This window comes from Culex pipiens, chromosome 2, assembly GCF_016801865.2.
Source record: "Culex pipiens pallens isolate TS chromosome 2, TS_CPP_V2, whole genome shotgun sequence".
Classification (NCBI taxonomy): domain Eukaryota; kingdom Metazoa; phylum Arthropoda; class Insecta; order Diptera; family Culicidae; genus Culex; species Culex pipiens.
The window spans coordinates 201,856,788-201,873,832 of NC_068938.1; the positions used below are offsets into that span (position 1 = coordinate 201,856,788).

General features: G+C 35.2%; 1 protein-coding gene across 6 annotated transcripts in view; it reads right to left on the reverse strand.

Annotated features, from left to right (window-relative positions):
- Nucleotides 1–8,494: 8,494 nt before the first annotated feature.
- LOC120418141 (transcription factor Ken 2) overlaps nt 8,495–17,045 on the reverse strand; it is a 94,513-nt gene continuing 85,962 nt past the window's right edge. For all 6 annotated transcript variants that reach the window (XM_052707472.1, XM_052707471.1, XM_039580436.2 and 3 more), the window contains one exon: nt 8,495–14,600. In XM_052707472.1, coding sequence (XP_052563432.1) covers nt 13,870–14,600 — 731 coding nt within the window. In that variant the 3' untranslated portion in view covers nt 8,495–13,869. The remainder of the gene's footprint in view (nt 14,601–17,045) is intronic.

Here is a 17,045-nt window from a genome sequence, read left to right on the forward strand (position 1 = left end):
ATTATGATAATTTCAGTAAAAAATCGATGCAGACTGACATTTAACAATGGCCAAACATTGAATATTACGCCCATTTAAAATGCTAGTCTTGATTTCAAAATTTTCAAAATATTTTTTTTCGAAAAGATCGGAAAATTTCACGAATGTTTCATTCATTAACATTGAGAATCGGACCATTAGTTGCTGAGGCATCGTCATTAGAAAATGGTGGGTTGTTTTGGGGAGATTTTGAAAACTTCAATTTTCGTGTTTCTTTTTCTTAAAGCGGATCTATCTCAGCAACCCGAGGTTCAATCTTCAATGTCTCTTAGATAATTTTATAGCAAATTTTCTGAACTTTTCAAAAAAAATATTTTTAGAAATGGTCACTCATTTTCACTATTTTTAAAAATCTAAAAACAGCAAATATTTCGCTAAAATCAAACTTTCGGTGGCAATATCTTGAAAACGGAGCCCTTTATCAAAAAATCTGTAAAGTACATTAAAAAATAATGTCAAATTTGTTTTTGCATGAAAATTTGATTTTTTCCAAAAATCACAATTTTTTCAAAAAATCATAACTCGGCGGCACATTTTTTAACCATGTTTCTCTATGGCTCAAAAATTGCGGATTTTTGTCCCCTTAAACATATCAAAAAATCTCGAAAATAAAATAAAAATATGTATTTTGGGATATTGAGTTTTAGTGAAAAAAAAGATGATAAAAAAATCTGCAATTTTTTTTCCGTGTACCTATTTTTTTCTCAAAAGTTCTTATAACAATACCTACAACTTTGCGGAAGACACCGAATTGATCAGAAAATTCACTCAAAAGTTACTGTTGTTTGAATATTTACATACCATTTTTGTATGGACAGCAGCCAAAATTGTATGGAGACTTGTATAATGGTGGGCCTAATCTTCGTCCAGGCTCTGTTGTGTTCTACACGGACGGTTCCAAAATGAACAACAAGACGGGAGCAGGAGTTTTTGGCCCAGGAATTGAAACATTTGTTTCAATGGGACAATATCCAACAGTTTTCCAAGCCGAAGTTTATGCAATAATTGAATTTTGCACATTTGCTTTAAAAGGAATTATAGATTTGCTAATATTTGTATCTTTTCTGACAGCTTGGCAGCACTGAATGCTCTGAAAGGGTATACCTGCCAGTCAAGACTAGTATGGGAAGGAATCTATTTACTAAGGCAATTATCCCAAAATAACGCGGTTAATCTTTACTGGGTTCCTGGGCATTGTGGAATTCTAGGAAACGAAATAGCGGACAGCCTGGCAAGGAAAGGATCTGATGCCGACTTCATTGGCCCAGAACCTTTCTTTGGTGTTCCAGACTGTTCTCTAAAAATGGAGCTCAAACGGTGGGAAATATCAACAATACAATCTATTTGGAATTCTACCGATTCTTCTAGACAGGCAAAAAGATTTATCTTTCCAAAAGAGAAACTTTCTCGAGAATTACTAAAACTAGACAAAAAGAATTTAAGGGTGATCGCAGGTTTATTAACTGGTCACTGTCCATGTAAATATCACTTATTCAATATGAGGAAAATCCCAAACGCAATTTTAGATTTTGTAATATTGAAAATGAAACATCAGAGCACCTGCTTTGCAATTGCGGTGCCCTGACCCAAAGTAGAATTTCATTTTTCGGAAAAGGGGTCTTACAGCCCTCCAATATCAATATATTCCGTCCTAGTAGGGTGATAGACTTTATAAAACAAGTCGTACCTAACTGGGACAACACGCAGTAAACAGGAGCTGCCTCTCATCGTTCCATGATGTTGGGTTAACCTGATTTGCTATAAAAAAAAGGGTCACACCCGAGGTTAGAGTTCCACTTTTTGTATTAAGTCTTGTAGAAAAGTTATGCAAAGTTAACAAGACCTAAACTGATCTGATTGTTTCAATAGTTTCTTCAAAAAGCAAACAAAAAAGGTGTTGAAAATCTTGTTAACTTTGCATAACATTTCTACAAGACCTAATGCAAAAAGTGGGATTCTAACTGTTTTCTTTTCAGAGTTATGACAATATTCCATGGTTCGTGACGGCGTCGATGCAACAAATACGAGAGAAATTTGTGATGCGTTCCGTGCCCAATTCTCTAGCGTGTTCACCCATAAAAATCTTTCTGAACAAGAAATATCCAACGCTGCGGCTCGAGTTCCAGAATCGCTACCCATCCCTTCGAACGTTGTCATCTCGCACGAAGACTTTAGAACTGCAAGTGCCAAGCTAAAATGCTCCCACTCCGCCGGACCTGATGGTATCCCCTCGGTTGTCTTGAAAAGTTGTTCTAACAGCATTTGCCTTCCTCTAACAAAAATCTATAACATGTCTCTTAGCTCCGGGGTGTTTCCTGACCGATGGAAGGAGTCATTTGTTTTCCCGATATTCAAAAAAGGCTGTAAACGAGACATTTGCAACTACCGCGGAATTGCAGCCCTCTGTGCAATGTCTAAACTTTTCGAGGTTATCGTGCTTAACTTTTTTCTGCATAACTTTTCTTCGGGCATTGCTTACGACCAGCACGGATTTCTCCCCAAACGGTCAACTAACACAAACCTTGTGACTTATGTTTCCACAATACAACGAGCAATCCAAAGTGGGTACCAGGTCGATGCGGTCTACACCGACCTCTCTGCAGCTTTCGACAAGATCGATCATCGAATCGCAATCGCAAAACTTCGACGTATTGGCTTACACGGGACTTTCATTGACTGGGTTTACTCCTACCTAACCGGAAGATCGATGCAGGTAAAAATCGCGGATTGCCTTTCATCGCCATTCCTTGTGACATCCGGGGTACCTCAGGGCAGCCACTTAGGTCCATTTATATTCCTGCTCTATATCAACGATGTCAACTATCAACTTCGGTGCTCGAAACTTTCTTATGCTGACGATTTCAAACTGTTCACTATCATCAAGAAACCCTCAGACTGTCGCTTCCTTCAACAGCAAATCAAAGTTTTCTCCGATTGGTGTCAGCTGAACCAAATGGTGTTAAACCCCACTAAATGTTCAGTTATAACGTTTTCACGGAAGAGGTCGCCGGTCTGCTTCGACTACACACTATTTGAAAACTCTTTAAAACGTGATCGTTGTGTCAAAGATTTGGGTGTCATGCTTGACGCAGAACTTTCATTTAAGGATCATGTGGCTTACATGACTTCTAAGGCATCCAAACTGCTCGGTATGATCTTCAGAATGACTAAGTACTTTCGAGATATTCAATGTTTAAAAACTTTATATTGTTCACTAGTCAGATCCACCTTGGAATACGGTTCTATCGTCTGGGCGCCATTTTATGCTAACGAGATAAATCGAATTGAAGCTGTTCAACGCAAATTCACTCGATTCGCATTGCGCTACTCTCCCAATCAATCTTTGGATTATGCCAGTCGATGTGATTTCCTTCATCTTGATTTTTTGTCTGTCAGGAGAGATTTAGCGAAAACCGTGTTTGTTTCTGATCTGTTGAGATCCAACATTGATTGTCCTTACTTGGTCGGACAACTCAACATCAACATTCGCCGGCGAACACTTCGCTCATTTGCCTTTCTGACCCTACCCTTTGCTCGCACCAATTACGCCTTCAATGAACCATTCTCCAGCATGTGCAGAGTCTTCAATCGGTGCTACTCGTCTTTCGATTTTAATTTGTCTCGTCCTGTTCAAAAACTTCAATTCTTGACGTTTCTCCGAGAAGAAAATCCCCGACCCCTTAACCCTCTAGTTTAGGTTTACACTTGTAGCTTATTTATTTATTTATTTATTTATTTATTTATATTGTATGTAATTTTCGTTAGCTTAATAGGTTAGTTTAAGTAATTATGTAAAAGCCTTTTTGTCATTTGGACTGTAAATCTGTTGACAATAAAAAAAGAGGTTTTGTGCCTATTTGAGAAGGACCCATCGGTTGGCGATCCACTCAAACGGGCTTTTCCCTCCAAACAAAACAAAAACAAAACAAATATACTGTAAAGAAGTCGAAGCAAAAAATGTTCCTATAAAAAAAGGATCTACTTAAAATCTTAGCAATTCTATGGTAATATATTTACATTTAGTTGAATTAAAAGTTTGCAAAATTAAGTTTAGATAAGTTTTATATAGAATTTCCAGATTTTATATAAACTTTTATACTAAGTAGTCAGTAAATTTTTATATTCAATCCCAATTATTTTTTTAATCAGTCAAGGATGCCTATTTGGAGTTGGGAGACTGGATTTATGGTGATTTGTCAACAAATAACTTTATTTATGTTAATTTTTTGAAAGGTGTACAAACTTTTTTGCTGGCATGAGTTTCTGAACAAAACGTAGTATAAGGTTTCTGTAAAATTTCAAATTGTTTACATGTCATCACAAAATGTGCATAGTGCCCAAGGGGTGTAAATACTTTTTTTAAATCCTGTAAATACAAGCAAAAAGAGACAGTAAAAAAATACTTAAATTTGTTTTAATTTTTTGACTCCACAGCCACAATTGTTTACTATTGTATGAGTTATGAAACTATAGTTTAGTGTATACAAACATTGACAAGAGAGGACTAACAGATTATCATGCTGTGATCTTAGTGAAATAACACAATAAGAGCTTTCCAATCACAATAAAAATGCTTCGAAAACAACATGACATCTGATAATTATCTTGATCCAAAAAATAAATTGTTTAAAAAAAATGTCAACGCAGTGCACGCGATTCAATAAATAATTTAAAAAAAATGGTAATAAACCTGAATTATAACAAATCTTGAACAATAAATAAGTTCATAAATTATATAAAATATATTGATAACTCCGACTCCGGGTCTATCAGAATCATGCTCCGACTTCAACTCCAGCTCATCAAATTTAGCCAGCTCCGACTCCGACTCCAACTCCAGCTATTCGAGTTTTGACGACTCCGACTCCAGGTCCTCAAAAAGACCCGACTCCACCGACTCCGGCTCCAACTCCGACTCCGACTCCACAGCCCTGTTTTTTTTTGTATTTTTTAATCCGGCTGAAACTGCAGGCCAAGGGTGCATGATACTGATGATTAGGGTAAGTGAAATTTCACGATTTCGCGGACAGCGTGAAATCCGTGAAATTTGGCTTTTTCCGCGAAATCCCGTGAAATTTTATGTTTGTGTGAAACTGTAACTATTTTCTCAAAATGATATATCAAACTCAAATGAGAATAAAAATAATCTTATAAAATACTGTAAAAATACCCTTGTTAAATTACTAACATAGTGTAAGTGCTTTTAGACGATTTCGAAGACGGCGTAACGTGCAGTTTATCAATTTTCCCATTTTTTTTTTAAATAACAACATTATAAATATTTTACCCATACAAACTATTTAAGTAAATTTTATTAGTTTACAATTGAAATGCTTGATATGAACCATTTGAAGAATTGTTCAATTTTTTTTATAAACTAACTAAGGCTAGTAATTTGTAATTTATTGGAAACGATAGCCTGTTAGTAAAACACTTTGTATCAGATTGAGGAAGGACTTTGAGATGATTACTTTAGGTAAGTTTAGTATTATTTTCATTCGCTGTAATAAAAATTTTACTGCTATTTTATTTGAAAATTTCATAAGAAATTTAAAAAATCAAGCTTTGTTTTATTCAAATTAAAATAAATAGCTTTTTTTTTCTTTGAAATCAACTTTTTAAAACATTTCTGATTTTTCTGAGTCCTGTTTAATTTTAACGAAATTTGATTATTTGGGTGGATAATTCCCTTAAAAGTTTTAAAATACTACTTTTTTGTTTTTTTTTTTTATTTTGATTTTTTTTTTCAATTCAATTCGGATTTATTAATGAAAAATCGAGATACAATCAGTTCTTTTGCAATTCATAACAGAGTTATGAAATTCCTTTCAGCTTTGTTTTGGAACAATTATTTCTATAACTAAAGCACTAACATGAGCAAGAAAAGTTAAAACAAGTGCAAAAAAATTCATTTTGAATAAAAAATTTAATATTATTTTTAATATGCTAAATGTCGAAAAAAATTATTGAACTTATTTTGGCTGGACAAGATTGTTGAATCTTGCTTTGATATAAAATTCAGTAAAATGAGGCAAATTCGCGAAAACTTTTTAGCTTCATTAGTCAAATATTTAAAAAAACAGTTCAATAAATGAGAACACGCATGCCATACATTTTATTTAAAAATATAGATAGAGCCCATCCATAAACCAGGTGGAATCTTTTTTTGAAAATTAGGAGATTTTTTTTGTGTCAGGTTCAAATTTATTCAAATTGTTTTTAGTTTATTTAAATACTATATAATGAAGCATAAAAAGCAGTTTCCGTGATTTAAACATAAGATTTTCAGAGTTATTTTAACATTTTTCAAGTTCCGCGAAATTTGCGTGAAATTTTGTGTTTTGAAATTGAGGTGCCCGTGAAATTTGCAATTTTTGAGCGTGAAAAATCACTAAGCCTACTGATGATACTCGTCGATTGACACCCAGGCGAGGAACATCCCGGAAGGAGCCCAACTACATCCTTAGTGCTGTTTGGACAAAACAGCGTGGCTCTGGTTCCTTGCAAGTGTCCTGCTTTCTTACCTCCACGTTGGCTTGGTTTAGTCATCATGATGGTAAGGTGTATCTTGTCTGTGGTAATCAGGGATGCCAGATACACAGATTTGTCTGTGTTTCACAGACTTTTGAGCTTGTGTCAGACATTTTTTGAGGTGCACAGACTTTTAAAAAACTTCATTAAATTATTATTTTGTAATATTTTTTGTCGAAACTTATTTCGTAAGTCTTCAAATGCTTAAAAACGCAATTTCTGATGGATTTCAATGACTGTGAATTGATATATTTGAATTTAAGACAAATGCACAGACATACACAGACTTTTTTACAGACATTTAAAAAAAACAAGTGGCATCCCTGGTGGTAATACACAGCTGAAAGGAACTCCAAAACCTTGGTATGTACCTAAATGAACTCATTGTAACTTGATTATTCACAAATAAACCCGAATTGAAATTGAACTTTGTTGATACGACCCTTAGTTGCTTAGATATTGCCATGCATTGATTGGATGTAAAAATTTAATTGAGAAAATGTTATTTACAATGAATTAAGATATTTTTTGACAATTTGTTGAATTTGGGGTGAAATAGGTATTTGCCTAACTGTTACAGCTTAGATAGATAGATCTTGTTTACAACGCAATCAATAGATGTATTGATTACGGGGTAAACAAGATCTATCTTTTTTCAAAAATCAAATGTACAACTCGAATAAGGCTTTCTAGGCCCAGTGAAAAAAATATAATTTAACTCAAAAATGACGAACTCCTCGTCACAGTGTCCTGATGCAAACAATGATCGAGCTGTAGCTGTCACAGCCCTGCGAAGTATGTTGGCTGACATATCGGGCAGTCAGTCAAAAAAAACAGCTAGAAGTCGCCTGACAAAAAAAATTTGCTAGAAAGAGATAGGAAACCTGATGCAAACAAACGTCCAGCTGTCATGTAAACATACTTTGAATGTGTTGGTAAATTTCTGACTAGAAAACCTTATACTTAAGACTTACGTAAAATTGCAATTAGGTATGTAAAAATGTAATTTAAAAAAAAACATTCGGGTGCCTAGAAATGAGCAGACCTTGCAACAGAGACCACAAAAGACCCGGGGGTCGTTAAAGTAGATTGCTTTGCTTTGCTTTTTGTCCCGTTTCGCCCCAGAAGATGGTAGTGGAGTTTCCGAAAAATAATATTTTCATTTATTTATATTTGGATTGTTTTTAAACGTCCTATAAACATATGAAAGACAAATACACTCAACCACCGGTGGTTGTTCACATTTTCGTTTGACACTTTTTTAGTTTGTACCCCGTTGATTGGGTCAAAGTCAAACTAAAAGGTGACGAACTATCACTTTTTACACGGCGCTCACGCACACTATCAAAACAAACGTTTGATAGTGTGTGTGAACTCCGCGTAAAAGGGGTGTCAAACTAAAAAGTGACCCCGTTCGTTTGACAACAGTTGGTGTCAAACCATCGGGGCTTGAGTGTAGCTTAAAGGACTTTAAAAAAAACTCAAGGTATGTTTTAGAGGACCAAAAAAGGCTACTTTTGCCACAGATAAATGCGGAAGTTTTTTTAGGTTTAAAAATGGACTTATTATATTTTTTTAAGTTTAATAAGGCTTTTATCTTACGGCAAATGCTCACGGAAATCGAAGTTGGATCGTAACTTATTCCGATTTCGTGTGAGTTGGCGGAGAATGACCCATATGACAGGCCTACGAAATTGAGATATAGATAATTAATAATAAAAGAAAAAAGGGACTTTGTTAGGAAGAATCAGTTTGCAAAATCAAAATGAAAATGTAAGACACCACGCGTCTCCTCGAAACAAATCTTTATAGGAAGAAATTCATGGAGGTGCATGGTACTTTAATTGAGCGGAACAAAATTAAATTATCAGGGCATAATTATTTCTCAATCCATTTCTTTCCCCCCCAAATAAAACACCAACTATTTTCAATTTTTCAATTTTATTGGCTATGTCACTAATTTTCCATCATCCGCACTCACACTCTCGCTCGCGTTCTTTACAATTGTTTTGTTTTTGGAAACACACTCGCTTTCTCTATCATTTCATCCCACTCGCCAACAGCTTACAATTTAAAGATTGTTTTTACTTTTGTTTTATACTCTTGCTGTTTGCATATTGTTGTCTTCCTCGCTTGCTTTTGGCTTCTATACACAAATTTCTAATAAAATAGCTTTAATAGTAGTAATTTTCGCAATTTTCTTTTATTTTTATTTTATCCTTGTTGTTAAAATTACACAGTAAAAAGCGGGAATTTTTTCGACATTTTTATGAAAGTGTGTTTATGTTTGCGCTGTGTGTGTGTGGACGAACTAAGTAACATAGTTTTACAAACAAAAAAAATTTACACGTTAAATAAAAAAAACAAAGACTATCTGTTCTGCTTTCTCTCTGCTTTTCGGTGGAAGTTGCCCGTCCAACAACAACGGACGGCTTGGTTTTTGCTCACTATTGTTTGTGTGGGTGACATGTGTGTGTGTTTTATTTACAAATGGTTGGTTGGCTTGAATTAATTTAAGGAATTGCGGGTTTAAAAAAAAACAACAACTCTTTACTCGTTACACAACAAAATGAGACCCTTTTTGCATTGCTTGCTTGGATTGGTTGGTTTGTTTTGTGTCTTTGTGTGTGTGTGTCTGTGTGGTTGGGATGAAGAAACGTTCTTTTTTGTTTTGTTTTTATCTCGCGGGACGACAATCATATTTACACGCTAACAAATGTCTCACTAAATTCTAGGATTTACTTTGTTTAAGAAAGATTTTTTTTTGTTGCTCTTAAATGGATCGGATATCTTCCTACTAGGTATTATAGTAACGAATGTTTCATTTTTTTGGTGGTCAAGTTGTCTTTTTTTTTATTTAACTCTTGTTGCTGGCGCGTAAGATTTCTTTTCTTTTATTTTCTTGTTTATTTTGTTAACCTCTTTATACAACTACCAGCTAAGCTTGCAGGCTTAGCGTTTTTAAGTAAATATACAGCTGCTCTCTCTAGCAATTTCTCTCGAGTGGAAGAAATACATTTACATAATACACTACACGTTAAATGGGGGATTTTCGTACCTAATTAAGTATGCCTTTTTGTAATGTTACACTCTAAAGTTAAGATTTCGCTCGGAAGAAGTGGAACAATGCGTGTGTGTGTGTGTATATTTTTGCTTAGTTAAGTTTGCTTAATTTCTTTTTAACGGACTGAGAATTTCTTCCTTCAAAAATGGTTTGAACAATTGCGCTTTCATTTATATATTTGCTTTAATTTATTAAATATTAAATCACTATATGTACACGGAGAAAAATAGATACATTTATTTATTTATATAATATGAACAAAATTACTCGCCTAAGAAAATATATATATTTAAACTATGAACAAAAGAGCATTCGTTTAACACTAGTTAAGGTGACAAAAATTTACACAAATTACTTGCCTAAATACATAAATCTAACTACTAATACATAATGGAAGAAAATGGGTGGAAAAAGGGGGGAGGGACTCAAAGAAAAAGCTGTACAACATTGCATTTGTGTGTGTGTGAGCTCACAACAATTTTTCGAAAAAATAGAACATTTCCTAAAAGTTAAGTAATATTTTCTACTGGTTCTGGGGCCGGCCGATCGAAGCAACCATTGGCTTCTATTGTTCTCGTTTCGCACGGTGTGTGTTTTCGTGGTTTATTGTCAGTTTAATACTTTTTTTTCTCTCGAACTTGTTTGTGTGCGATTGCTTGCTTTAAATGGGAGAATGAAACAAAAAAAAAAAAATACGACATACTTAAAACATCTATCTATTGCGAACGGAATGATTGTGAGATTTTTAAGGTTCTCTTCTTTCTTTTGTCGATTTAATGTTTTCTCTCTTTTGTGTGCTTCTCTACAAATGTAATTTGTACCATTGGTTTACTATATATTTTAAAGTATATCTCGCTCACGCATTTTTCGCACAACATTTTTTTCTTCTTCAATTATTTGTTTCATTTAGCTGCATATGCGCGTGTTGCTTCTTACACGATTAATGAGGATTAGTCGATTTAATCTTGGATCGAGGGAAAGGTGGTGGTGGTGGGGAGGGAATCGAAACACACGCTTACGAAAGTTCGAGTCAAAATGTTTTAAATGTTAAATGTTGCGCTTGTCTTGTTTGAGTTGTCTTTTTATCTTATAAACTAGCAAATTTTAGTTTTGAGTTATGTGTGTATTGTTTTTTCGAGTATGCTTGTCAGTGTTAGTTTGCCGTACTGATGCCAATTGAAGAAGTAAAATCAAGCAAATTTATCATTAATCTAGACAAAAACATAAAAAATTATCAAAAAGTTCCTTTACTCATATTGAAATTAAATTTATCAAATTTCATGAATGAAAGATTATATTTCAGAAATTAGTTTTGCACATCAAGGTTTAAATATTTTTGGAATCAATTTCTGAAGATGTTTCAGTGATTGTTAGAGTTCCGGAAATATTTTTCAATATTATTTTTTAATTAAAAATTATAATGTTCAAAATAGGTGATATTAACAACATATATTTATTGAAAATACTCCAAATATGCTAAACAATTTTTTTCTGAGAAATTTACTATTTAAAACATTTTAATTTCAAATCAAAAATAAATAAATTTGGAAAAAGGAATAAATTAATCTTGCAACTTTTTGTTTTTTAGCTTCCAGAATTTAAAAATAGACATAAACTAAAACAAACAATAAATAGATATTTTCAAAGTCTGTTTTCATAATTTGAATTTATAATTATTTCATCACGACCATATTAAAATAGTTTTTAAAAACCCGATTTTGCATTCCACGTGTGAATGACAAAAAAATGAGTAAATCAAAGTAATTTATATAATATATATGTAACCTATTTTAAAGTTTCATTCAATTTTAAAATACCGCAAATAATTTTTCAAAATTGATTTTGAATAAACTACTTTTCACATTAACCAAATCTATCAAAATTCGAGTACAGTGCAGATTCGTTAATTGGAACGACTGACAGCTGTCAAAAGCTTGAAACTACGCAAGGTATATAGATAAGAAAAGGTAAGGTGAGGTTTCCAGCTGTCAAACAATAGTTTGCAAGAAAACCGGATTTTACAGGCATTTTTTTTAGAAAAAGTAAAAAATGATCATTTTCCACGGAAATTTCACCGGATTTTTCGAAGGATTTATTTTGGCATGCCAAAATAAACCAAAATGAACATATGTTTTTTTTTTTATTTTTTAAAATTAAATTTAACTGAAAGCGTTTTTTGGTTGAGTTCGGCATGCTGAACAATTCTTTAGAAAAAAATGTGCTGAAATTTTCCCGGAAAATGATCAAATTTTCACTTTTATAAAAATCTTTATTTAAATCCTGGTTTCTTGCTAACTAGTTTTTGATAGCTGGAAAACCCGTTTTACCTTATCTATTCTACATACTTCGAATACTACGTGCTCGGAAATCGTTTGACATTGGGGTTTGACAACTGCTTTTGACGTTTGAGTGTTTTTTTTTATCCAAATAAGTTCGAAATTCGAATTAATGAATCTGCTCTGCAATTGGACATAATATCTTTGATTTTTTTTTTCAAAATTTATACTTGAAAACAAATGAAAAATTTATTTATAATCAAAACGAACTAAGAGTTTTGGAAACGAACTTATTGACTTTTTCAAGTTTTTAAAATTATTGACATTTAGCCTTCAAATTTAGTAAGTAAATTCAGCTATCAGAACACCTAATTGACATGATATAAAAAAATTTAATATTTTCAAACATTGGAACAGTTTAAAGTCTATCGAAACGTTAAAAAATAGATTAATAAAAAACAAAATGAGAGTTTTTCAAAGTTTATAAAAAAAATTAATATTCTTTTTTTGTTATTTGAAGTGTATTCCGACAGCTGATCCAAATTTATTAATTTCTTCAATAAGAAAATATATTATAACATTTAAAAAAAATCAAAATTTGTTTTACAAGCAACAGAAAAAAAAGTTTATTCGTCGTTTAAAATATTACCTCATCTTTGTTTTTGTTTTTTTTTTTGCAATTAAACAACATTTTCCTCGCGAAATAAAAAAAAAATATTTGAAAACTATTTTATAATTCTGGCAAAAATGTAATAATAATAAAATTAGAAAATTTGAACAAAAAAACTGCAATTCTAAATCAAATAAAATTCGTTTAACTACTAAAAACAGTTAATCAGATTTCATTTTCATGCTTGAAGTTTAAAGGAAAGGGAAATACTCAACCCTTAAATAATTGGCACAGTAGGCAATGTTTTGGGCCAATACGCACCTCCCAAGAAAAGGGGTCAAGCAGAACAAAGGAGAGGGAACGATTTATTGGAACTTTTCCTCACTCTCTCTCTAGCTTGCTTTCGCTGCCGCTGCTGCCCATTTGAATTTTTTTTCACCGGTTCCTTCCGAAGTGCGCATACCGCTTTAAAAGTTAGAGACCCACTCTTGAATTCCATTCGATGCCTCCTTCAAACAGCTACGCCATTTTGTTTAGCACAAACTGACAGTTTTCGCTATTGTTCTCTCCCTCCAGCATTTCATTCACAGTTTACAACAGTCCTTGTTTTGTGCGCAAGCGTTCTATTGTCAACGTGTAATTTAAAATTAAAGCAAAGAAAGAAGATTTGAAATTGTGTGCGATATTTCCATCAACAAAAAATATTTGAAAGACCGAAACGAACGAACCAAAAAAGTAGAAATACTTAACCATTTTAAGTGTTTTGTGCGCCTAACAAAATTGTGCTCGTGTGTGTGTGTTGTTTTAGTGTCAACATTGGTTGACAATACTTTAATAATAGAAAACAATGACGTCTTTAACAAATAATAAAAATAAAAATAAAGCGCCTGCAGCGCAAGTAGGCGGAGCCAAAAACAAACAATAATCTCTCTCTCTCTTTCTTTCTAATTCTCACTCTTGCTGTCCGGTCTGCTTGTGTTCTGTTTGCTGTCTATTGGTTACAATTCTTTCCGGTTGTGTCTATGTTGTGTGTGTGTTTGTAATAGTTGGTAAATTGGGTTTGTGGCGTATACTCGAGTATCCAAAAGGTAGAGACCACCACGTGGTCTGTCTTTTAACAGGTTACAAAGGTTGTTTGTAGGGATTGTGTGTGTGTGTGTGTGGGCTGTGGGGATGAGTCGAGGCCCTTTCAGCTAAGGTTGGCGGAAAACCTCGTATCACAGCAGTGGGGCCACGACGAACTCCGTATCTTACAGACGCGTTGCGGTGTACATCTCCAGCCTCCAGCAGCAGAAGCGACGGAACCGTTCGGCTTCCTCTTCGTCCTCCGGCGACACAGCCAGCTGGTATCATTCGTGGAGGTTCTTGCTCAGCAGCAGGTTGTTGTGATGGCCGGACAGATGCCGGACCAGTTCCTGCAGCGTTTCAAACACCAGCGAGCAGAAACAGCACGTGTACCTCCCGCCCGCTTCCGGCGCATTGATTATGTTCCGATGCACCGAGCACAGATGCTTCAACAGGTGAGCCTTCTGCTTGAACATGGCCACACATAACCGGCAAGCGAACGGCTTCTCCCCCGTGTGGACCCGCAGATGCGTCTTCAGGTTCCAGCTCATGCCGAACGTCTTGCCGCAGTACTCACAGCGATATTCCCGCACGGCCGTGTTGCCACCCATACTCCCACCACCCCCACCACTCGCGACTCCCCCACTCCCGGAACCATTCCCCCCACTTCCCCCGCCACCTCCTGCGGCCGCCGAAGCCCGCGCGCTCAGCTCCGCCTGGCTGTTCTCAAAGTTCTTCATCTGCTGCAGCAAATCCGCCGGACTCGTCTCGGCGTTCGGGCCGCCACCGTGGACGTACGGCAGTCCCAGCAGGTCGCTCGGACCGCCCGGAAGACCGGCTAGGGCGGCCGTTGGCCACGGGTACACAAAGGGGGCCACCGCGAGCTTGTTGTCCGCGCTGGGCGGACGTATCCGGTTGTTGTTGTTATTGTTGTTGCTGCTGCTGTTGTTGTTGTTCGAAAGGCCGGCGGCGATCTCGGCGTGTCGGACCGACGTTGGGGAGCCGGGTCGGAGTTCTGGAAAGAGGAAAAAAAATAATTGGGTTAAAAAAAATATGTTTATGAATGGTTCCTCTCAAAAATACGAATTTAAATAAAAACACTACACTAAATATGGCTTTTTGGAAAGAAAGGCTTCAATTTGAAATTTCAAAAAACATTGCATGCAAATTGCTGTAAATGATTGATAAAAAAACTATCATTTGATGATTCCTGCACAAAAATATCAGAGGGTATAGCGACCGTCACTTTAGCTTGTGATAGCCAGCAAGAGCATTCGCCGAAGATTATTTTGTTCGCTCGGAAAACCGCAATGAAATTCAATTCTTGTTGCTGAGAATTTCACGACGGAAAAAGGGCAGTGAAGTTCGAGAGATGAGATTTCTGGCATGATAACTGTAGTCGCTGTGAACTGAAAGTTTCATATTTTTACAACCCTGATTGTATGTAAAACTTTACAGATGAGCAATTCTCTACCAAAACCGGAAATGGTTTTTTTTTTGTATTTTTTGATTTGGCTCAAACTTTGTGCGGGCCTTCCCTATGACCAAATAAGCTATTTTGCGTCATTGGTTCACCCATACAAGTCTCCATACAATTTTGGCTGCTGTCCATACAAAAATGGTATGTAAATATTCAAACAGCTGTAACTTTTGAGTGAATTTTCTGATCAATTTGGTGTCTTGGGCAAAGTTAAGGGCGAATGATACTGATAATACCTCTTCAGTTGACGCTTAGGCGAGGAACATCTTGGAAGGAGCGTCACTGACTACGTCCGTAGTCCTGTTAGATCATTCTTGATCAGGACAGTATAGCTCTGGTTCCTTGCAAGTGTCCTATTTTCTTACCTCCACGTTGGCTTGGTTTTCATGATGACCTAGCTGGTGGCCTGTGGAAACGGATCGTAAACCTTTGACCACCGCGGGTCAGAGTCGAGACGGCTAAAAGAAAGGGGCGCGTCAATGTGGGAAAGGGAAGTTATTTGTGATTGTAGACGGTATTGTTTTGATTCGCAGTATGTTGAGTCAACTGCTGTGGATGTACCTGAAACATCGCAGATCGGGGTTTCTCTCCTTTCCATTTCCAGCTACCATCTATCTTCTGTTTATTTTGTTTCACTGATGTTCTAAAACGGCTTCTGTTTACTATCCTCCATTTGATTTTGATTTTACTTATTTGATTCTCTTATTTCTCAACGCTTTTCCACTCTATTTTACCAATTGATGCTGTTGTAACAAACTGTCTGCTTTCCCTTAATTTGGCAGCGATGTCAATTTTGTTTATCATGTGCCCTTTCTTTATTTATCTATTTGAATAATTTCTCATCTTCCCTGTAAATTGCCCTCAATAAAATCTAAGCTTGTTTGTTACCTCTATTTATTAACTATTGTTAATTTCTTTTAATTAATTACTATCTTTCTTTCACTATTGATTCTTTACATAGTATATTTCCTTCACTGTCCATTGTTTTGAAACTTCACCTTTTTCTTAAGCAAGTGAGGTTTGAGCCCTTACTCAATTTATGGAATGGTTAAAGGATTAACACAAATATTACTATTGTATTTTTGGTAAACTTTTATAACATGCTTAGGACCAAAAAATTGTAACAAAACACCGCGACAAAAGAAATAGCAACAGATAAACAGACTCAACACTAGGAAAGATTTCAGGAGAAAATAATACACAGTAAATAACAATTAGTTTTTGAATTCAAACTAAAAATAAAACAGTTTTTGCTTTAATGACAGTTGATAGGCACACTATAAATGGTTAGGCGCTTATACTTACATCAAACCCTACGTAATGTACCACCCCCGGCCGAGTTAAAATGCGTAACCGGAAAAGAAGGTGTGCATGCCTGGCACGAACACTCAAAGCGTGTTCTAGCGTGCTGCTCGTACTGACTCAGAGCAAGGGTGAGATGTAGGTGTAAGGGCAGTGCGTGTTCGTCGGGAACCTAGTGCATAAGATCGGTCAAGGCCCGTTCTTACACTGAAAATTGCGAATTGCGAATTGCGAATTTGGTGTCTTGGGCAAAGTTGTAGATATTGTTTAGGACCTTTGAGAAAAAAATAGGTACACGGAAAAAAAATTGAAGATTTTTTAATCAACTTTTTTTTTCACTAAAGCTCAATTTCCCAAAATACGTATTTTTTGATTTTCGAGATTTTTTGATATATTTTAGGGGACAAAAATCCGCAACTTTTGAGCCATAGAGAAACATGGTCAAAAAATCTGCCGCCGAGTTATGAATTATTGAAAAATAGTGATTTTTGGAAAAAATCGAAGTTTCATGCAAAAACAAGTTTGACATTTTTTTAATGCAACAATGAATTTGCAATCGAAAAGTACTTTACAGATTTTTTGAAAAGGGCTCCGTTTTCAAGATATAGCCACCGAAAGTTTGATTTTAGCGAAATATTTGCAGTTTTTCAATTTTTAAAAATAGTGACCATAAGTGAC